Here is a 24178-nt window from a genome sequence, read left to right on the forward strand (position 1 = left end):
TTAGATTGTTTGCTTTGTTACCACAGAGTTATTAACGTACAGAAGTCTTAAGCTTTAGGTATTTTTTGGAAGTGTTATGTTGTAGTACCATTTTTGTACATAAGATTCAGTTTCAATCATCTCTTTTCCCTATGCTTAGACTTTTGATCATCTTTAAGTTCTATAGCCAATAAATTTTATTGTATTTGGTGTTTAAAGATTTTCTATTATTTCTTAGCAACGAAGACTTCAAGGTCGACTCCGTCAAATATAAAGTGATGACTATGCGTTCTAGAACTACTCCAAGTCATCTCAATCTCAGGCCATGGATTATTCTGCCAGGAACAAAATAAAAAAAAGTTGAAAACTAAGTTTTTTTATTTGAACCGATTAAGTTTTAGAACGTAGTTGAAATAAGGCACAAAAATAAAATATAAATATAATATAAATATAATATAAATATTACTAACAATCACGCCACGTTATCTGGTCCCGTGATAAGTTCGTAAAGAACTTGTGTTACAGGTACCAGATAACGGAAAGAAATGTAAGATTTTTATTATACACATACATAATAATATATTTAATATACATCCATAACCCTGGAAAAGACATTTATATTTATCATACAAATATCTTTCCATTGGCGGGATTCGAACCCGCGACCCCCTTGTGTAGTGACCATGTCACTTACCACTACACCAGACGGCCGTTAAAAGATTCTCCAGAAGATTCTCCAGAAAAGATTCTCCTCCAGAAGCAGAAAAGCAAAATTACTCATTATTTTTACAATTCATTTCTATAACAATAACTAGATCTACCAGGAACGCAGCTAGTCGAGGATGTTTTGGCTTTAACGCGTAATGTTTGTGTCAACATCGATATAATCGGCAAAAGGAAATGGCGTACGATCGGAACAAACGATTCTCGCTTCGACTCAACGGGAAATATGAAAGTGAAAAACGTTGTCTGTCCCTTTTTATTCGCGGTTAAATGACAGAGACGTAGCATTGTTCATTTACACTCCCTCATTCGATTTGGGATTCATCTTTTTACGTTGCAAACAGAAACGGTTTTGATTCCATTAGCTTCGTGTTTTCGATTTTCATATTTTTATGTGTACACAGACTTACACAATTTTCCCTATAGCAATTTTTTATTTATTTATTGTTTATTTTAGTTTAAAAATAAATTTTAATAAATTTGAATTACAAATATGTAGTGTAAGAAAAAATGATTTTATTGTAAAAAAAGCGTGGGGTGCAAGTAGTTATTATATAAATATTTTATGAACAGATATGAGTAGAAGGGTTATTTTGATAATATCCTGTAAAGCACACCATGCTTTTTTACAATAAAATCATTTTTTCTTACACTATTTTTAATTTTTTTTTCTATTTTTTAGTTGGATTTTCCTATAAAAGCGAATTTTATTAGTTTTTTTAAAGTATTATTTAATTTTTATTTTTTAGTTGGATTTCAAAATTTTTTATTTTTTATTTTTTTTAATATTGAATTATCCTCGGTCTTTAATAAGTATAGCAAATTTAGAGTTAATCCGACGTTTTGAAGGGGGTGAAAATCATGTTGAAAGATTTCGTTACAAACATACATACGTCTGAAGCTAATAAAAGCGTATTAAAAACCATAACATTTTTACAGTAAGAACTACATACAATCTATGTTTGTTATTTCTTGTGTTGAAACGTTTTTTGGCGCCCGTATACAGAAATGTGTGCAGTTCACATTTATACTTACGTTTTTATTAACGAAATACGAATTTATTTATTGCTCCAACATACGAGTAGGCATCGCCAATGTTTTCTATATCTATACTTGAATGAGTACAGCAATGACGCTATGATTTCTATGGGTTGTGGTAACCCCTTTACACAGCTTGGGCCGTGAGCAATCATCTAGATTCTAGATCAACAAAAAAATACTTAAACAATTTTATGTGTGAATAGTATCAGTTAACTTCTAAGCTATTTTTCTTTTTTACATTTGATTTGGTAACACGCAAAACATGGTCAGTAAGTGTATTCAAATAAAATAGATTCACTTACCATTATCGAATACTCCTGGAACGCAAATGGTTCGTGTAATGTCACATCCCTATTTCATGTTTCTCGAATATCATTAAACGACACCCCTGAGTTGATCACCAATATATATCTTGAGGGCAGCTCGATTTAATGACCCCTCGGCTCTTAATGGTGCGTTATCTTAACAGCCCTCTGTTCAATGAGCCGAGCCCTTTTTTAGTGCTTGTTGTGTGATATTTCAGGTGAAGCGAAGTCTAGTTTAATGGTTGACAATTTAAAGTAAGAACTTCTTTTTCTTCTTGTCCTCATCCCTGATTATCTGGGCTCAGCGCAGCATGTCCTGTTTTCATTCAGGCTAATAAAAAATCATCGCAATCTTTTCTCGCACATCCTCTTTCGCACAGTCTATTGAAGTCATTCCCGATCCTGCGGAAAGAATGGAAAGCAGTCGACGTCGCCCAAAACACATCATTTCGGATCCTCCCGATCCACTAACGGTGCTTCTAGGTACTCAAGAATCGGTCACCGTTCTCGTCGAACCCATTCACGTCGCTTGCGACGAAGGGCTCGACGAGCAAATTAACCCACAGACACAGCCCACTGAGTTTCTCGCCGGATCTTCTCAGTGGGTCGCGTTTCCGATCCGGTGGTAGATTCTGCGAAGCACGGCTCTTGCTAGGATTCGTGTTAGCAACGTCATCAGGTTTGAGCCCCGTGAGCTCACCTACTAGTTAAGGTTACGCTGGAATAGCCTCTCAAGGCTACCAGCGTAGGTAGGAAAAAAAAAAACCATTGAAGTCTTTTTTCGATGCCCCGTATTTGGACATAACTTATCTGTCTATCTATTCTCATAACCAGGATCCTTTTGGCCACGTGATCATCCTCTCTTCGTTATAACATGCTCCTACCCCGAACACACTCAATATTTACTCTACAAGTGGTGCTAATTTCAAAATTCAAGAAGACTTTCAGAAGTCCTCGGTCCTTAATACGTATACAAAATTTCGAGTCAATCCGACGTTTTGAAGGGGGTCAAAATCATGTTCAAAGATTCCGTTGCATACTAACATACATACGTCTGAAGCTAATAAAAGCGTACTAATAACATTCATCAACTATACGATTGGGCCTACACCGAAAACCCTTACCCTCGAAAATAACGCCAGCTCATCGTATTAATGTCGCTCGCCATCAAACACGGCGATATTCTATTCATGAGTCCTTAACCATGAGTACCTGGATCATCACTCACTCCGATCTGCAGCCCGCTTAGTTGTACAAACTATCGAACCCGGCGCTCTGTACCAAAAAAGCTTTCATTTCACTATTGATCATAGCTTCGAGTCCTTTATTACGTAAACGTGACTCTGCCAAATTCGAGCACCAGATTTTAGGGTACCTCGGGCCGTTTGATTTTATTAAATCCGTCGTAAAGTTGATTATGAATCTATTGATGTGAAACATCTATAGCCGCACGTAAAACCGATTTCTCGCGTGGCGACGCATGCCTTGGCGACGCGTCGCCAAACCTGTGTTTTACTTGAAAACAAATTATTTTTTCGTAATATTTTATTTTATCATTATGACATATTTAGTTCCTATCACAATCTGTTCTTTTCTGCATATTACTTTTACAAAATAATGTCGATGTTTCACATCTGCCAGGCGTCGCGTGACGGCTCACATTTTTTTTAGCATTTTTTAATGTCTGTTCTAAATAAATTGGTGTTTTATCGTTGCTCTAGACGGGCTGACAATTTACCCGAGTTTGTAGACACATCCATTTTATGTAAACTTTTTATGTAAGTTTATTAAGATATAGCACCGTCCAGTTTGCTCATTCCTCTCCCTGCAAGGTAGCCTGGAAGAGATCGTTTTCAGCGATAAGGCTGTCAATTTATGTCACCGTCTATTATTTGTTTTATATGCTTACTCCGTACATGTGGTTACTCTGTACATTATTATCTGGAAAATGACCTTGAACTCCCATTTGCATTGTATAACGACTATTCTATTTTAAACTGGAACGCATCACTGCTTTGCTTCAGGAAAACGTAGACTGGTTATTGTTAGCTATACGGGTTCACAGTACTTTCCGCCATCATTACGAGAAGTAGAAATATCGCAAATCATATTTTTATGGCTACTGTAGGTAGACGAGCATACGATCCGCCTGATGGTGAGTAATTGTCGTATATAATAGACTAGCTTTTTTCCGCGACTCCGTTCGCGTGGAATAGTTACTTTGGCATAACGCAAAATGTTACCCCCACTTAATTTACGTAGAAAGTGAACATATTTTGGGATTATAGAATGTTAACGAGCTATATAAACCCTTATTTTGAAACATTCTTTATTGGTGCTCCACTTGTATTGGCCTTACCGTGATGTTATATAGCCTAGAGCCTTCCTCAATAAACAAATAACACTGAAATAAGTTTTCAAATCGGACCAGTAGTTCCTGAGATTAGCGCTCTTCAGTTTTATAATATAAGTATAGATTTGTCGTATATAACGGATTTGATTAGTATATCAACACGCGATATTCTCAAAGAACAAACCGATTGCGAAATAAACCAATAATACAATACTAGTAAAGCACCTTAAACTTTAAAAAAATTAAAACAAACACTATGAAATCAATTGGATTGACACAGCGATACTGATTTGAATTGACGCTCCGACTCTAACGCTCCACTTAGTGCTCGTTGTACCAAGCATCCGGTCATCGGAGCATAAACAATTATTACCATTAGTGTTGCCACGGGCATAGCCGTCAGCGCTTCAACTCTGAATCGATAACTGCCTTCAGACACTCCCGGAAATCGCACATTTCGGTGAACAAGGCTGCTATAAGAGCTACTAGACGATGACCGTTTTTTTTTTTATAAATTGTGTTTTTTAGAAGTTATATTTAAATACGAATTACATATTGATAAAATGATGAAATATTCCATGATCCTTTAGGTATTTTTAAGTGAACACGTGAGTTAAAAAGACACAAATAATATAAATAAACAATTCATTTTCTTGGTCTAACCTTAAACCAAACACTCATTGGCTTCGGGTGGCTTAACAACGCCATCTGCTGAAATCGCTTTAGTGTTATTGTGTCTTGCTCTCAATTATGAAAAATAGTATTATTATTCGCAAATAGATGTCGGAAAGAGTCATAAAGTTGATTATCGATAAAGTTGATTATTGAAAACACGAATAAGAAAGAAAATTTTTCAGAAAATAAATCGTAGCTAGATCGATTTATCACCCCCGAAATCCCCTGTATACTAAATTTTATAAAAATTGTAGGAGCCGTTTCCGAGATTCAGATTATATATATATACAAGAACTTCTCGTTTAAAGGTATAAGATAAGATAAGATAAGATAATATAAGATAAGATTTGTAAACATAGAAAACAATAGGACTTCGAAACAATGTATAGAACTGTTTTAGGTGGGTAAAACAAGATAAGAAATGTGAATCAAAAAATTTACGGAACGTTTTCAACGTTTTAATTTCCGTCGAACATGATACATTTTCTCATTCTTCGTCTGATCTTTAAGCGTTATACGTAATCCGATATTAAAATATCGAAGACAAAAAAAAAACATGTTTTTTTCAATCGTTTTCGTTACGCATTTTTATCTTTTTTTTATTGCATAGATGGGTGGACGAGCTCACAGCCCATCTAACGTTAAGTCGTTGTTGGAGCCCATAGACATCTACAACGTAAATGCCACCACCCACCTTAAGATATGAGTTTTAAGGTCTCAGTATAGTTACAACGGCTGCCCCACCCTTCAAACCGAAACGAATTACTGCTTCACGGCAGAAATAGGCGGGGTGGTGGTACCTACCCGTGCAGACTCACAACAGGTCCTACCACCAGTAATTACGCAAATTATAATTTTGCGGGTTTGATTTTTATTACACAACTAGCGACCAGCCCTCGCTTCGCTTCGGAAACTGTAATTTATTATTGATTTCTCCACTATTTAATGGATGTTATTATACATATAAACCTTGCTCTTCATTCATTCTATCTATTAAAAAAAACCGCATAAAAATCCGTTGCGTAGTTTTAAAGATTTAAGCATACATAGGGACAGACAGATATAGGGGCAGAGAAAGCGACTTTGTTTTATACTATGTTGATGATGTCATTCCTTCACCGTGGTAGTTAAACGTGAGCATTTGTTTAGTAAATTTTATTTATGCATAATAATTTAATGAAACAGGATATTATCTGTAATATCCGGGTGTCGTAGACACAATTAAAAAATCACATTAATGATTTGGTCGCGCGTGTATCATTGTCATTATGTAAATACTGAAATTACGAATAATTTATTGTTCTCACAACCGACCGCAACCACGTCGTGGTGATGATATATCATGTACATATTATTATGTGGTTGTTTTACTACGGTACAGCGAGAATTGATCTCAAAGTGATCAGTGTAGTTACCTTATAGATTATTTCTGCCGCATTCACGTATTGCATCTTTAATTAAACGAAAACCCGATGATGTACAGCTTACCATTACCCTTGTCTAATTTTCTTCATGTATTAGTGAAACTAGTTTCTTGGAGTCATATTCTTTTATTGCCCGTATTGACGGCATTATATGGCTATTTGAGTTTTTTATTTTTATTTTATTGCTTCGGTGGGTGAACGAGCTTATGGCCCACCTGGTGTTAAGTTGTTACTGGAGCCCATCGGCATCTACAACGTAAATGCCGTCACTTACTTTGAGATATAAGTTCTAAGGTCTCAGTATAGTTACTATTAGTTACTAGCATACTCAATACAGTTTTTTTTTTCCTACCTAAGCTGATGGTCTAGGGGACCATGTCAGCGTCACCGAGCTAGTAGGTGAGCTCATGTGGTTCGAACCTGACGATGTTGCTAACGCGCACCCTAGCAAGAGCCGTGCTTCGAAGACCGGATCAGAAACGCGACCCAATGAGAAGATCCGGCGAGAAACTCAGTGGGCTGTGTCTGAGGGTTAATTTACTCGCCAAACCCTTCGTCTCAAGCGACGGGTTCGACGAGAACGATGACCAGTGCTTATGGTACCTAAAAGCATCGTTAGTGGATTGGGAGTATCTGAGATGACGTGTTTTGGGCGACGTCGACTGTTTACCATTTGGTCCGCAGGATCGGCTATGTAGTTACCAGCGGTCACAATGGGAGGGTTCTCGTGTCGTACCGCTCTATCGAAATGGCGCATTGATGCCGACTGTAGATACTTACTGATGAAGCAGTATAGTAGTGTAAATATTTACCATCCTTTTGTGGTACCTTCGCCACCACTTCGTTCCGTGTCTGATATTAAGAAACAAGAAGCTAAATAGTTACATTCTGATGTAGATGCAGGCATGTACGTCTATATACATCAGAATGTTGTATATAAATCGGAATGTTATATTCGAGGCGAACAGTGTGGCCTGCGGGTGACAACGGCTACCCGCGGCGCACATTCGCATTGTGAATATTAGCTGATATTGTAGACAAGTTGTCTATAAATTTCGATAAAGGCTTCTCTTTGTCTATATTGGAATTATAATTGGGATAAACAAAAGCTTGAGTAATTTTTATTTATTGAGTCGGAACGTGGATAGTACGGTTGCTAGTTGCATATACATGGGATTGGAACATGGGATGTTATGGCGAAATCTAGTGGATATTCAGATTTAAGAAGTTGTCGTGGCCTAGCGTATAAGACGTCCGGTGCATTCGTGTTGAGCGATGCACCGATGTTCGAATCCCAGGCGGGTACCAATTTTTCTAATGAAATAAGTACTCAGCAAAATGTTCACGATTGACTTCCACGGTGAAGGAATAATATCGTGTAATAAAAATCAAACCCGCAAAAATTATAATTTGCCAATATCAGTAAAATGCCAGTGTGATAAAACACCAAAAAAAAAACGATCTTCCCACTTATATCTATATGAGCGACGATGAGATTACAAAAAAGAGTCTACTTTTTGCTAAGATTTCCTTTTAAGCCATTTGAGGCGTAGCTATGCCATAGCAAAGCAATGATCAAAATGTTCCCTATAAACGAGGGGTCTATGCATTTATTCCGTGATCTTAGACTACCGATAAATCTCAAGCAATTAGACTATTAGTTCTCATGTTCTGATTACAAAGGGCACGTAAAATTGTCAATATTTTAAAAATCGTTCATACCTGTTTGTAGGATGGGACAGTTGTTGAGCAACAAAATTAAATTTATTTCACTATTCAGTGTCTACGTCAATACCGGGCGAGCTATTGGCCGGGTGAGTTTTTACGTAAGTATGTACAGGAAAATGAAAATAAATATACAAAGGAGCTGCCTATTTATTTATACAACATTTGTTTAATTGAGTCTCGATCACGGGTTATATGATTTTGAAATAATTATGGAGGTTTTATTTAAGTGGTCTTTATAACCAGAATGTTTATTTATTTATTGCATACATGAGTGGACGAGCTCACAGCCACCCATGTATTCAGTCATCTACAACGTAAATGTCAGCACCCACCTTAAAATATGAGTTCTAAGGTCTCAGTATAGTTACAACGGCTGCCCCACCCTTCAAACCGAAACGCATTACTGCTTCACGGCAGAAATAGGCAGGGTGTTAGTACCTACCCGTGCGGACTCACAACAGGTCCTATCCCCAGTAATTACGCAAATTATAATTTTGCTGGTTTGATTTTTATTACACGATGTTATTCCTTCACCGTGGAAGTCAATCGTGAACATTTGTTAAGTACGTATTTCATTAGAAAAATTGGTACCCGCCTGCGGGATTCGAACACCGGTGCATCGCTCAACACGAATGCACCGGACGTCCTATCCTTTAGGCCACGACGACGAATATTCTCTGAGTTTCTCTTCAGGCGTCAATTCTAGTTAATAGACTCACGCTGTCGCAGCGACTAATCCACAACGTATTCCTTTTGACGGGTAATTTGATCGCATTTTTGTTAGAGAGATGTTTGCACGCGTAACTATGTACATCTCCATCGTACGCTTCGACTGATCTATTAGAATCGGATTGCAAATTTTCACCATTAACTGCTCCACATTAATGTGCTTATTTTGAGTTCACATTACCTCCACACGCGGTTAATTTATCACTTGTAACAGTACTTTGTATAAAAGCCTTTTTGTGTTGCGAATGAAAGTTGGGATAATGGTTTTCCGAGACATCTTTTTCATATCTTTTTGTCTACTCATTGTGAATGGCATTCGTTAGAACGGATATACTTGTGCTATGCGAAATAAACGACATTTTAATTCATGGAGGACGTTGAGATACTTGACGTTGTTTTTGTTCAAGGCCTCGAGGACTTTCCTATTTAATCAGCCATGACTAGAGGAATTTAATTGTTTTATTTTATGAATACTGCGTAGGTCTCCTTAAGATTGGATGACCTTGTCCCTTCTCGTCTCCCTCTTCCTCTCTGGAGGTGCCAGAGTCTGACATAATCCGGTCCGTTACCCCCTCGACCGGGTATCAGTAAATGGATTCCCTAGCGTTAAAAACAAGTCTCTTTAAGCTGATCTTCTGGTCTACACATACTGTGAGGAAGAGCAATAAACTTTCGCACGAACTCAGCTTGTAATGTGCGACAACAAATTTCAGGCAGCAAATGATTCACTTAACTTTATTATAATGGTAGGCAGCGGCTTGGCTCTGCCCCTGCCGTTGCTGACGTCCATGAGCGATGGTAACTGCTTACCATCAGGTGGGATGAATGATCGTCTGCCTGCAATGGCAATAAAAAAATCTCTGCCCCAAGATGGTCAAGAATATTCAAGAATTAGTCCAGTTTGGGTCTGAACACAGGTATTTAATACTTTAGGGCTGTCACTAGATCCATATCCATTAACGGTGCTTTTACACCGTCTATGTCGAAAGCGACGGGTTCGACGAGCGAATTAACCCAAAGACTCAGCCCACTGAGTTTCTCGCCGGATCTTCTCAGTGGGTCGCGTTTCCGATCCGGTGGTAGAAGTTCTGCGAAGCACTGCTCTTGCTAGGGTCAGTATTTGCAACTTTCCGGTTTGAACCCCATGAGCTCACCTACAAACGTTAGGATGAAGCTGAAATAGCCTCTCAAGGCTATCAGCATAGGTAGGAAAAAACAAGTTCCATATTAGTAGTAGCGAGTGGTAGACTTGGATATATTAAATTTTTTTTTTTTTTATTAAGACACACTGTTGCCAAAAAATTAAGATTCCGTGAACAAAAAGCAAAAAAGGAATCGCTTAGATTTTTTTGTGTTTGCGTGTTAAAAACCAGGTATGGCACTACATGGAAATCACAAGAATGTCGCCTTTCACCTTAAGGGCTTAAGTCGAAATCTCAGCTTTACCAATTCGCAACGTGGGGTATTATAATAACTTTTGCGTTCTGACTTTGCCCGTGACGAGATTAAACAGGCTTATTAACAATCTGTGGTCAGACGACAGAATGAGATGGGCACCACAATTAATGTTTGGAAATTCTCTGGCTAAGCTCGGTCGCGAGTTTGCTAAGTAAAAATTCGAGGATTATTATATGAGTCCGAACGGGTGGGTACCGCCACCCTGCCTATTTATGTCGTGAAGCAGTAATGCGTTTTGGTTTCAAAGGCGAGGCAGCCGTTGTACTGTAAAAGCTGAGACTTAGAATTCATGTCCCAAGGTAGGTGACGGCATTTACGTTGTAAATGTCTATAGGCTCCGGTAAACACTGAGCCACCAGGTTTGTCGAGTATGTCGGTATGTATACGAGAACCCAGAAAGATTCTGTTTGGCGCCCCACAAAAAAAATAACCTTATTTCATTTCAATGACATTATGGCGTTTAAGAACGCACCATTTTTTTATGATGCGTTAGCCAGAACGCACGGGAGGTTGAAAAAAGAAGATATTTTACCGCCAAAAAAATAAGACGAAAAAAATAATAAGTGATAACTGAAAACTATGTAAGCCGCTGCAACCCGTCGCTAGAGACGAAGGGCTCGACGAGCGAATTAACCCATAAACACAGCCTACTAAGTTTCTCGCCGGATCTTCTCAGTGGGTCGCGTTTCCGATCCGGTGGTAGATTCAGCGAAGCACTGCTCTTGCTAGGGCCAGTGTTAGCATCACTCCGGTTTGAGCCTCGTGAGCTCACCTACTAGTTAAGGCTACGCTGAAATAGACTCTCAAGGCTATCAGCTTAGGTAGAAAAAAATAATAATTACGAGTCATCCAAAAACACGATTTTCACGCGAAATAAAGAAGGGACTCTATACGGACTGCCTCAACGTGTTAAGACTTACTAGTCAAACCCGTCCCGCTTTGCTCGCCGTTCATTGATTTAACTTTGATCCAACTTCCGCCAAACTACATAGAAGCCAAACTGGAGATGGAACAAACATTACAACAATAACAAAAGAAAGTTTGACTGATAGGATTCAACAAGTTTAAAGATAACATCGAATATATTAATATCTTAATAGCGGAGGCGTAATCTGAATATAACTTTATGAATGACTAATTCAAATCCGGGAGGATAATATTAAAAATTATGCGAACTCTATGAATAAATAATTCACTGGTGGTAGGACCTCTTGTGAGTCCGCACGGGTAGGTACCACCGCCCTGCCTATTTCTGCCGTGAAGCAGTAATGCGTTTCGGTTTGAAGGGTGAGGCAGCCGTTGTAACTACACTGATATCTTAGAACTTATATTTCAAGGTGGGTGGCGCATTTACGTCGTAGATATCTATGGGCTCCAGTAACCACTTAACACCGGGTGGGCTGTGAGCTCGTCCATCCATCTAAGCAATAAAATAAATAAAAACTTAAAATGTGATAAACATGAAATTACTTTCCAATTATTCTCAGCGCATAAAGAAGCATTTCATATCGATAATACCTGGTCAGGTCATAAATTCTGTCACATGTTTAATGTAAAATAATTGAAACAAGTTTATTCATTATGTAACCATTCATATACCAAAATGAACTTAACAAAACATAGATTCTTATGACACTAAAGTTTATTCAAAATTACCTCCGTGATTTTGAATACAGGCCTTCAATCTGCGCGGCCAGTCGTCTATCGCAGCACGAACGAGGTCCATGTCAATATCGGCGGCTGCCTTAATCAAGGATGTCTTGAGTGACTCCAAATTGGGATGAGGCTTTGAGCACGCCTTTTCCTCCAAGTGTTGCCATATCTTGTAATCTAACGGATTCAAATCTGGACTGGAGGAGGGCCAGTCTTCGTGCCGGATTAAGTCGATTTCACGCGCCGCCAGCCAGTCTCGTGTGCTCTTCGCTCTATGAGCTGGCGCCGAATCTTGTTGGAATACCCAGTGCCTGTTATTGAACATGGTATGAGAAACAGGTTCCACAAGGTTCGTCAGGACTGTATTTTGATACACAACTGCATTCGTTTTTACACCTTTTTCACAAAAATGTACCTCCGTTAAGCCCCAATAAGAAACTCCCAACCATACCATGAGCGAGGATGGAAAATGACCTCGTTGGACACGCGGAATACGGTTGCTCGCTTCTTCACTACTGTGTGCGTACACCTTATCATTTTGTTTGTTGTAGCTCTCTTCTACGGTAAAAATTTTTTCATCCGAAAAAAGAATTTCCCGATATTTTTTTCCCGCGTACCGCTTCAACAAAGCGCGGCATCTCTTTAGTCTCAGGTCCATTAGACGAGCATTCAAACGATGTCCTGTTTTTCTTCGATATGCCCGAAACCCTAAGTCTTCATTTAACACCCTTTTCACCGTGGTTCTGCTTAACCCCATCTGAAGGGCCAACAGTTTCTGCTTACGTTTGGGATTTCTTTGAATTCGCGCCTTCACAGCTTTTATCACTGCTGGAGTCCTAACAGACCGAGGGCGACCACTTCTTGACCTGTTATCTACACTAGAGTCTTCATTGTATCGTTTGATGGTACGATAAACGAATCTTTTTGTTATATTCAAATTTTTCAGTATGTTCAAAATTTGAATTGGCGCGTAACCGCAACGATGCAACGCAATAACTGCAACACGGTCTTCTTTAAGCGTCCACTCCATATTTAAAAATGAGTAAAATTCTAAAAGTAATTCATTTTTATTTTCATGAACAATTCGAAATTCGAATTCAATAAACTTTTTTGTGGGCAGCATTCTAAAAGAAAAGTTTTTACTGTGTGACAATACTTATGACCTGACTAGGTAAAGCTATTATTGAATCACCAGTGAAAGGCTGTACGTATAAAAATATTTTTGATTGCTGCCGGACTTCCATTTTTGATCACTGTTTTGTTGAGACCTCTCCATCTACCGGTTCTTCTAAATCGTTTCGCTCTTGACTGAATGGTTGTGATTATCATGTAGTGTTTGTTGGAGGGTGTAGACTTGACGCGTCTCACAATGTCCCAGCATCTCTTCATACCAGTTACCATACCATACCATTTAAAAACGATTTGATTTTAAAAAACTTGTATAGATGTTTCAAATATTTTACAGATAATATGATCACTCAACGTAAATACTAAAGAATGTAAGCTCAGTCAAGTTTTTAACATATCCCCCATGTTTCCAGAAGCTGGTTGTGGGTGGTCCGAACCAGCGCAACTGGCGCGGCATCCTGATCGCATTACTGGTCATCGTGGCTGTCCTCGCCCTCATAGTCACTTCCGTGGTGCTTCTGACTCCTCCTGACGAAGGCCCGAGGGTCAAAGGCAGGAGGTTCCGCATCCAAGACTTACTCAACAATGAATTGGAACCGATCAGATGGAACGGGACGTGGATATCGGGTGAGCTGTTAAAGACTCTTCTTTTTCTCCACCTTATCCCACTAGGTGGGGCCGCAACAGCTGATTTTTCTCTTCCATTCTCTTCTATCAGTCGTCATCTCAACACTCATTCCTCTCTCTCTCATATCGTCATTCACACACTCCATCCATGTCTTCTTCGGTCGACATCTTCCCCTTCTACCTTGCACTATCATTTCCATACATCTAGTCACATGCATCTTCTCTCTACGCATCTTCTCTCTACGCATCACATGTTCATACCACGCTAACCATCCGCTCTTTAATTTGTTAATTACAGGGGCTACTTTACACTTCCTCTAATACTCATTCTGTTAATGACTGTTAAATGAGCTGTTAGTGACTATTGTTATTATTTGTACGCGGTATTGTGCCGTTTTATTCAGTCAAAGATCAGTGTGTGACCATGAAAGCCGGCAATGTAAAGCGTACAGGCCCATTGACTACAGTAAACAGTACAAGACAACATGTCGCCACATTAATGAACTCTATGATCCATTTTCACATTGAATGAAGAATATAACAAAAAAACTCAATTGAACATCACTAGCAAATACTAAAAAGAATACTTAACAACGAAAGAGGGTATTATGATAGATGATCATATAGCTTAAAGCACCATCTTCGAGCCAATCTTGTAAGGTGTGAAATTATATCGTCCCAAAAATGGTAAAATTTCTATTTTGAAATATTATAATGTTATCCACGGTGTTTCGCGAGCGCTATGACATATCCTTCTTCAAACGAGGCTTGTGGAGAGTATTAAACGGTAGGCAGCGGCTTGGTTCTGTCCCTGGTATTGCTGAGATCCATGCTCGTCTGTCTACAAGGAAAATCAAAAAAAATGTTAGCAATAAAACATACATAATATATATGTGTACATCAAATTAACGCAAAACAAAGCACACATTTATTTGGTTAAAAAAAAGGTTTTATTTGGTTAAAAAACCAACCTTTTTTTTCCTATAGCTTTTTTACAAAAAAGCTCTTTTGTTGTATTGTTTGTATCTGGCTGATTTTGATTACATTAAATAGACGAGATTTAAAAAAAAAGTTACAAGTAAAATTGCTTCCCGCAATTTTTCTAAAGTTTTTTATCCAACATAATAACTGATTTTCTACTTAACGGCGATGATCAGAAAATACAGATTGCCATTGGAACCAAAACATTTTCGAACGCTGACGTGCCCCAAAATCAAATAGTTGTGGAACAGCGCATAGGATTTGTGACAGCACACTTTTAGGTTGAAAATGACCTTCGGTTAAACATAAGCTTCTTATGACCACTTCATTATCATTTCGCATTCGCATCTTTCTCGCTTCACGTGTCTCGTATTCTTTCTGTGCTGAAGAATAACCTACACGGTGAGACACTCTGTCGGCTTGAGTCTGTCACGTCGACACAGCGGCTGACTAAATGTCTTTGTGAGACATTTTGAGAGCACTGCCTGAAAGCACTTACGCTAGACATTCAGTGTTTGTCTCCTAGTCTCGGGGGCTTACCAAATATACCTACGTGTCGGAGAATATTTATTATATTCGTAACTAATACACTTTGGCGAAAGGTTTTTGATATAGACGAAAACCCGTATTGTCGATGATCGAATATTTGTCAATACAAGAACGAATGTATTTAATTATTTTTGAACTATTGATATTGCTCGGAGTGCGCTCTGATTAATGTTCAAGAATGATTTCCACGCTGAAGGGACAATTACGGCACGGCTCCAAGTGGTCACAGCGATACAATTTTATTTATTTATTTTAACAGTATTTTATTTGTCATCTAGTTATTAATTCTTCTGCGTTTCCAATGAAATAAATAATTGAAAGCAAACAAAACAGATTAAGTCGTTTATCCATTTAAAAAAAAAGAGTAAATTATTACTATCGAAAAGTCAATCTGATGCCACAAATTCTCTATGAGCACGCGATTCACGTAGCTCTTGTTTGTTATTAACAAAGAAAATCAATAGAAATTACCGGCTAATGTTTGTGTTAATGGTTCACAGCATGTACGTTCGTGTAATGGGCATTTCACGCAAAACCATTTTTATAAGAAAACGAAGCTAAAAAGTCCTTAGTAGTGTTACTAATTTTCGCGAAGGGTAAGCACTCTCAAAACCTATTTTAAAAGTATTTTCTTGTTCCTGATTTGTAAACAAGCTCAAAGGTTCATCTAGTATTGGGACCATAGATATAATAAGATGAAAATCACCTCTTTGAGACCTAAAATCTAAATTTTAATTAGAATTGCGGGTGGCACCCATTCCGCTCTTCAGAGCAGAATCCATTATCACTTCGCCGCAGAAATAGGTAAGACGTTGCTAGCGGTCCTCACAAAAGCAATTGAGTTAGACAGGGAAATAAACACGAGAAAATGGAATATGCTGAGTAGTTTTGTATCTATTGAATAGTAGAAAAACGATCACTATAATATTCAAACAGATCATCATATGGCATCAAATCGTTATAGTTCAATCGTATGTAAGGTACTGGTGGTAGGACCTCTTGTGAGTCCGTGCGGGTAGGTACCACCACCCTGCCTATTTCTGCCGTGAAGCAGTAATGCGTTTCGGTTTGAAGGGTGGGGCAGCCGTTGTAACTATACTGAGACCCTTAGAAATTATAACTCAAGGTGGGTGGCGCATTTACGTTGTAGATGTCTATGGGCTCCAGTAACCAGTTAACACCAGGTGGGCTGTGAGCTCGTCCATCCATCTAAGCAAAAAAAAAAAAGGTGTAAAAAAAACATATCGGAACCGATACATAAGGAACTATTATCCAAGCGTTTATTAGTTAAATTTCCTATAACAATAAATCTATATTTTGAATCACAATCAATTCCTATACGCACCATGGAGGATCATTTGAGAACGGCCTGATTGATTTGATTGATTTATTTTTCGTTGGAATCGTAAGTCTCGAGAATAGTTACGTCCGAAATATTTGTTTTTACAATAAGCGATATATTAGACGATTTCACAATTAAAATAATAGGCAAATGTAAAATAACGCAATGAAGTCGTCGTGGCCCGAAGCATGGCGTCCGGTGACTGGTTATTAAGGGCTGCGAGGGATGTGAGTGTTCATATCCCGCAGACAGTTGCTAATTGATTCTAAAGAGATATACACTTCCACGATGAAGGAATAAAAATTATATTAAGAACAACGATACTAAGTTTTACCAATTTTAATTACCGTAGGCGTAACGTTAGGGTATCACTGACGTATCCATTACTCCTTAGCCGATTTTGGCCATAGCGAACACTTCAACTCATCGCCGTAGAGCTAACCTGAAGTCCTAGTCCTTTATATGAAAGCGGTCATTTGCGCAGGCTATACTAATGGGCGCAAGTGTACGCGCTACACACAGTTGCACATACTCATTTTTATCTTGATAGACCCAGTGGAACTGGGACCATCGTATCTAATTCAATTGCAAAGCACTAGCTTCAGTTTGAACAAAAACTCTGATAAAACACAATTGAGATTTCGTTCTCATGTCAGTGTCAAGACGAGTGGCGGCAGTCAGGTTTCGATGCATATGTGATTCACTAACCACTTTACCTAAAACCGGCACAAAACCGGCCCTGGGTCCTTTTGCGTGTCAGATAATATTAGTTGGTACACATTTGGCAAGCCTGACCCATCTTTCCTCGCTACAATAATCTCGCGTATCCTGATGATCTAACGGGCCTGCAATGACTGAAGAAGTTGAAAAAAAAAAGTTATTTGTAACAGTATTTTTAATAATATTCTGAAGGTGATACCAAAAAATCGCACTTAATTATTTAATGAATTTAGATCGGTATTTTACACACCCTTATTATCATGTACCTGCCAAAGGCACTGTAACCAAACTTCATAATGGTCCATCGTTCTTACCTGTGTTGGGAGCATGCGCTGACAAACTTTCAGCTTTTATAAAATAACGAAGATCTGGTTCACGGGCTTTTAGACCATTAGAACAGCTACGCCATCGGTAATTGTTTTAATTCAAAATAGTCAAAAGAATGATTTAAATAAAACACGAAACGGATTGAAATCAATGGCCATATAAAAGTTTTTACCGCACAGTACAACAATAAAAGAATTTTATGATGCATAATGATTATTGATCACCAGTTTAGTACGCAGATACTCGATAACGCGGTTTAGTATCGATATAAAGATTGTAATACGAATAAATGATTTGAATCGGTGCGTACTGCACTGCTCAAGGTAGTGTGGGAAACACGACACATCTTTTGTTACTGGGACATTCATTATCCTATTATATTACAATACATATACTTATATAGGTACCACCGCCCTGCCTATTTCTGTCGTGAAGCAGTAATGCTTTTGGGTTTGAAGGCTGAGGCAGCCGTTGTAACTATACTGAGCCCTCAGACTTTACCGTACCGGTGGGTGGTGGTATTTACGTTGTAGATGTCTATACGCTCCGATATCAATTAAAACCAGGTGGCTGCTCCATGATGGTGAGCTCGTCCATCCATACATGCAAACAAAATAGAATTAAAAAAAACTGTTTTTTTTAATGTCACGTGCCTTCGTTGTACATGTCATCATCATCATCATCGGAGGCATTACAGCCGCGTGAAGACCTTAGCCTGGTCCTGTAAGCCTCTCCAGTTTGTCTCCAGTGGCTTTCCTCTTCCAACTTATCACCTCTAAGTTTCTGGCATACATGCATACAAGCACAATTATTAAGTTGTTAATAATTTACCTATCTTACAATTATTGTCACTTATGGAAATTAGCAATGTCAAGGGTTCAGCTTTCAAATCAATAGCGCTCTAACAAATGTTTCTTTCGTGCCGCGATCAGTAGTTTCAAGAAATTTGCAAGGATCACAGCGAAGCGTGATCGAGTTTACCGCTATAATTTAATAATCACTGTAGGTGAATGCATCGGTTTGATTTACTGTTGGAGGATTTCTCTAGGAGTGAATGATTCTGTGATGAAAAAAGTCAGTAAATGTAGGTCACATTAAATCAAATGTAGGTCAAACAGTCATACACAGGAATCGATATGATAAATCTTATCTATACCTAGTCAGGTCATAAATTCTGTCACGTGTTTAATGTAAAATAATTGAAACAAGTTTATTCATTATGTAACCATTCATATACCAAAATGAACTTAACAGAACGTAGATTCTTATGACACTAAAGTTTATTCAAAATGACCTCCGTGATTTTGAATACAGGCCTTCAATCTGCGCGGCCAGTCGTCTATCGCAGCACGAACGAGGTCCATGTCAATATCGGCGGCTGCCTTAATCAAGGATGTCTTGAGTGACTCCAAATTGGGATGAGGCTTTGAGCACGCCTTTTCCTCCAAGTGTTGCCATATCTTGTAATCTAACGGATTCAAATCTGGACTGGAGGAGGGCCAGTCTTCGTGCCGGATGAAGTCGATTTCACGCGCCGCCAGCCAGTCTTGTGTGCTCTTCGCTCTATGAGCTGGCGCCGAATCTTGTTGGAATACCCAGTGCCTGTTATTGAACATGGTATAAGAAACAGGTTCCACAAGGTTCGTCAGGACTGTATTTTGATACACAACTGCATTCGTTTTTACACCTTTCTCACAAAAATGTACCTCTGTTAAGCCCCAATAAGAAACTCCAAACCATACCATGAGCGAGGATGGAAAATGACCTCGTTGGACACGCGGAATACGGTTGCTCGCTTTTTACTACTGTGTGCGTACACCTTATCATTTTGTTTGTTGTAGCTCTCTTCTACGGTAAAAATTTTTTCATCCGAAAAAAGAATTTCCCGATTTTTTTTTCCCGCGTACCGCTTCAACAAAGCGGGGCATGTCTTCAGTCTCAGGTCAATTAGACGAGCATTCAAACGATGTCCTGTTTTTCTTCGATATGCCCGAAGCCCTAAGTCTTCATTTAACACCCTTTTCACCGTGGTTCTGTTTAACCCCATCTGAAGGGCCAACAGTTTCTGCTTACGTTTGGGATTTCTTTGAATTCGCGCCTTCACAGCTTTTATCACTGCTGGAGTCCTAACAGACCGAGGGCGACCACTTCTTGACCTGTCATCTACACTAGAGTCTTCATTGTATCGTTTGATGGTACGATAAACGAATCTTTTGGTTATATTCAAATTTTTCAGTATGTTAAAAATTTGAATTGGCGCGTAACCGCAACGATGCAACGCAATAACTGCAACACGGTCTTCTTTAAGCGTCCACTCCATATTTAAAAATGAGTAAAATTCTAAAAGTATACATTTTTATTTTCATGAACAATTCGAAATTCGAATTCAATAAACTTTTTTGTGGCCAGCATTATAAAAGAAAAGTTTTTACTGTGTGACAATACTTATGACCTGACTAGGTATATATAAAAATGAATTGATGTTCGTTAATCTCGCTAAAACTTGAGAACGACTGGACCGATTTCGCTAATTTTGGTCTTAAATTACAGTCCAGAGAAGGTTTAAAAGGTAGATAAATGTGAAAATGATCGGAATTAAATAAAAATAACAATTTTGTTGTTCCTTTGATGTGTCCCCCGTCGGACGGATTCCTTTTCTTTGTTTTATACAAAAGTTTAGGTCTTTTATTTATCGATTGAGGCACTACGAAGTCTGCCGGGTCAGCTAGTAAGGTATAAAAAATAGAGAGCACAAAATTTCTCACATTACAATGAACCTAAATGTCTCGCTATAGTAGAAGAACTATCATTAAAATTATGAAAAAACACAAGCTGATATTAATTAACATTAGTCTACAGTATTAATTCATTTTTGTTATCTTCGGTTAAGATACTGTAACTATTGGAGTGAACAGATAGCAATTTGTGAATTTCACGAAATTAATTCAGACGAAAATCGTTGGAATTGTGGTTTCCATCTGTACGTGCTTTCAAGGTACCTTACCGAGAGTACTTCAGAGAATTTATCATCGGGACTTCATTGTTCAGTGAAGAGATCTGATTTTCTCAATTCTAATGGTACCTATTCTTACAAATAGCCTTTTTTTATTGCCGTATAGGCAGTCGAGCATACGGCCCACCTGATGGTGAGTGGTTGCCGTCGCTCATGGACGTCAGCAATGCCAGGGGCAGAGCCAAGTAGCCGCATAACGTTTAATACTCTCCACAAGCCTCGTTTAAAGAAGGACATGTCATAGCGCTCGGGAAACACCGTGGAGGGGAGCTCATTCCATAGCCGGATGGTACGTGGCAAAAAATATCTTTGGAAACGCACTGTGGATTAACGTAGTGGCTTTAGGTAGTATGGATGAACTCTACTCCGGTGGCGGGCGGTGCGATGGTAAAAACGAGATGCCGGTATCATCTCGAACAATTCCTCAGAGCACTCCCCATGGAACATACGGTACAGAATACAGAGGGATCCGAAGTCCCTCCGCAGACCCAGAGGTTCCAAACGATCCGTAAGAATGTAGCCTTTCAATATTGCTACGTATTGACAATATAATAATGTATTTGGGAAGAAGCAGATCAAGAGTTTATTTTTTATTTTTCAATTACGAAAGTACATTCTCAATCGGTGGTGAAGTCCTGACTTTTGAAAAAGTTTTTAAGTTTGGGAATTGCGTAGGAAAATGATTGCGAATAATAAGGATAAATTATGGGGAATTAGTAGCAATAGCTTGGGAGATTCTATTTACCAGTAGCTTTTGATTAATAGTTGGACACACACGATTTTATTAAGACGCTTTGACCTTAATGTGACTTATGCGTCCATTTCTATGCTTACTTTGTTCCGGTAGGATTTTATTTATTTATTATAGTTTTTATTGCTTATATGGGTGGACGAGCTCACAGCCCACCTGGTGTTAAGTGGTTACTGGAGCCCATAGACATCTACAACGTAAACGCGCCACCCGCCTTGAGATATAAGTTCTAAGATCTCAGTATAGTTACAAGCTATGCTTATTAGGGAAACATAATTTAAATACATAAAAACTGTGGTGACACAGTTAATCGGCAGCGTTAACCAATCAAAGCAATTGAACGTGAACCGATCAAATATTATAGTTTCGCAGTTTAGCAAAAGATTGCAGCAGAGATACTTCTTAATAAAGAAAAGTTATTTTTTTTAAATAGAGTAAAATCTCTGTATTCGTGCGGTATATTTTCCGTATATGTACAGAAACCGTGAAAATGGAATGGTACCTAATTTATATGTATGGGATTATAGGGGATACGTTTTTTAAGTGTCAAAATAAAAAAATAAGTATATAAAAAAAATGAATTTAATTGTAGTTTTTGACCATATATATACGTTAGGCATTGTTTTAGAAAAAAGTGTTGTGTAAAATAGACTTTATAACAACCAGCATAAAGTCTATTTTAATTTATTTTAGTCCATTTGATGACGCCTTTACAGAATATATTCGGTTGGATACCTACAAATTGAAATCCTTTTTATTGATATGTCCTATTTATGAATTGCTGTGCCGATTATATCCGCGAATAAAGAAATTTTTATTGGAATATAAGAATTGGGTCGCATTTTATTAATCTCCGTATAGTGACAACGCGATTGAAGGAAGCGCGAATAAGGAGCTTTTTCTCTACTGACACCAAATGCCTCCTCCTACCGTTCGACACCGGCCCATACTAAATGAGCTGGAATTACAGTTTGTCCGCCAGCACAGATTAATAAAAAACAGTTCACAGTCGAATCTTCTGGTCTCATTGTAAATGAGTGGTCAAAACTCAAATGTGCCTCTGTCTCCTTCACGCTAACAACCCACATACGTTCTTCTCTAAGCCGTGCTTAATAATTCATGGGTCGGGCTTAAGCGCCCCTTGCGAGTTCCAGTTTAAAACAACAAATGCTTTTTATTGTTCAAAAATTTCTCTTGTTTCGACAAACAATTGTATACGAAACAATTTCGCGCGCATAATTTCATTTTGTGTATATTTTTACGGTTTAATTATAATATTAATACGTGAAGCAAAAACTTTGTATCCCTTTTTACGAAAATTGCGCGGACGGAGGGGTATGAAATTTTCCACACTTATAGAGAATATACAGAAGAAGTGCGCAATGCTCATACTTTTTTAAAATAATGCATAAAAGATACATTAAATCAATAAAGAAAACATTACACACACTACATACCATGTATTTGACGAACACACGCATGTATACTATTTATTGTCAAACTTTTGTTCTTGACGTCTGTTGTCAAATTGAGAATAGATTAAATATTGTTTTTGATTATTAATATTATTTTATAGTGTAGCCTTGGCGAAATTTGTTACTATAGAAGTATAAAATACAATCATAATAGTGTACAAACTTACAATTCCAATTAATTTTAGTCGAATTTCGACTACTGCGGGACCTCTAGTTTTTTTAAATTCGCAAAATTCGCATAATATTTCTGACGTTTCGACAGTTTGCGTGGTCACGGAGGACTAAGGTTGTTATTTGTCGATAAATTGAATATTGTTTTGACAACCGTTTATTTTTCTATAAAACATAATATATATTCTATGACTCGTGAAAAACGAAGGAAATACTAATTTGAAGATTGATGGATGATTTACCTCAAAAATGATGATTAATTCATTATGCCCGCGTAATTTCCCGCTTTTTTGGACTCGTGAAGATGTAATATGATTGAGAAGATGGAAATAAAATATAAAGAAAACAATGAGATAGTTAGAATTAACAGGAGAGTATTTAAGACTGAGAAGTAAGTAACTATTACTTAGCAACAATGGTAGCAATACGTGACTAGGGTCGTTTTTTTTTTACTGATAGCTTATACTATTATTTTATTTATCATTAATTTTCTGTCTAAAACTTGCACTAATCAAACTTGATATCAAAATCAGTGTGAACAAGTTTCTTAGCGCTTCTGTTAGTGCTTATACTTGTAGTTTGCATCATCCGTCCGTCTTATCATATTATCTTTATACTTAACTAGCGACCCGCCCTCGCTTTGCTTCGGAAACTGTAATTTATTATTGATTTCTCCACTATATAATGGATATTATTATACATATAAACCTTCCTCTTCAATCACTCTATCTATTAAAAAAAACCACATCAAAATCCGTTGCGTAGTTTTAAAGATTTAAGCATACATAGGGATATAGGGACAGAGAAAGCGACTTTGTTTTATACTATGTAGTGAAGAACAGTTTCTACAATCACATGTCTGTGTGCCTCTGTATTTTCGTTTAAAATTTGCTGTTTTTGTTTCAGGTGACGAGTTTTTGTACCGCGACGCATGGGGCGGTATCAGTTTGATGTTCGCAGCCAATCAGACCTCGAAGACGCTGATGCCAAATTCAACATTTGTAAGTCAATTTTTTTTTTGTTTTT

The 24178-nt window shown here is 38.0% G+C and overlaps 1 protein-coding gene across 2 annotated transcripts in view; it reads left to right on the plus strand.

Annotated features, from left to right (window-relative positions):
* The window catches only part of LOC101744064 (inactive dipeptidyl peptidase 10), a 298205-nt gene that overhangs the window by 117036 nt on the left and 156991 nt on the right, over positions 1 to 24178 (plus strand). The window contains exons 3-4 of one of the 2 annotated variants that reach the window (XM_038018151.2): positions 13610 to 13823; positions 24059 to 24153. In XM_038018151.2, coding sequence (XP_037874079.1) covers positions 13610 to 13823; positions 24059 to 24153 — 309 coding nt within the window. The remainder of the gene's footprint in view (positions 1 to 13609; positions 13824 to 24058; positions 24154 to 24178) is intronic. The other variant, XM_038018153.2, reaches the window with a different exon arrangement.

The sequence above is a fragment of the Bombyx mori genome, chromosome 20, assembly GCF_030269925.1.
Source record: "Bombyx mori chromosome 20, ASM3026992v2".
NCBI classification, from domain to species: domain Eukaryota; kingdom Metazoa; phylum Arthropoda; class Insecta; order Lepidoptera; family Bombycidae; genus Bombyx; species Bombyx mori.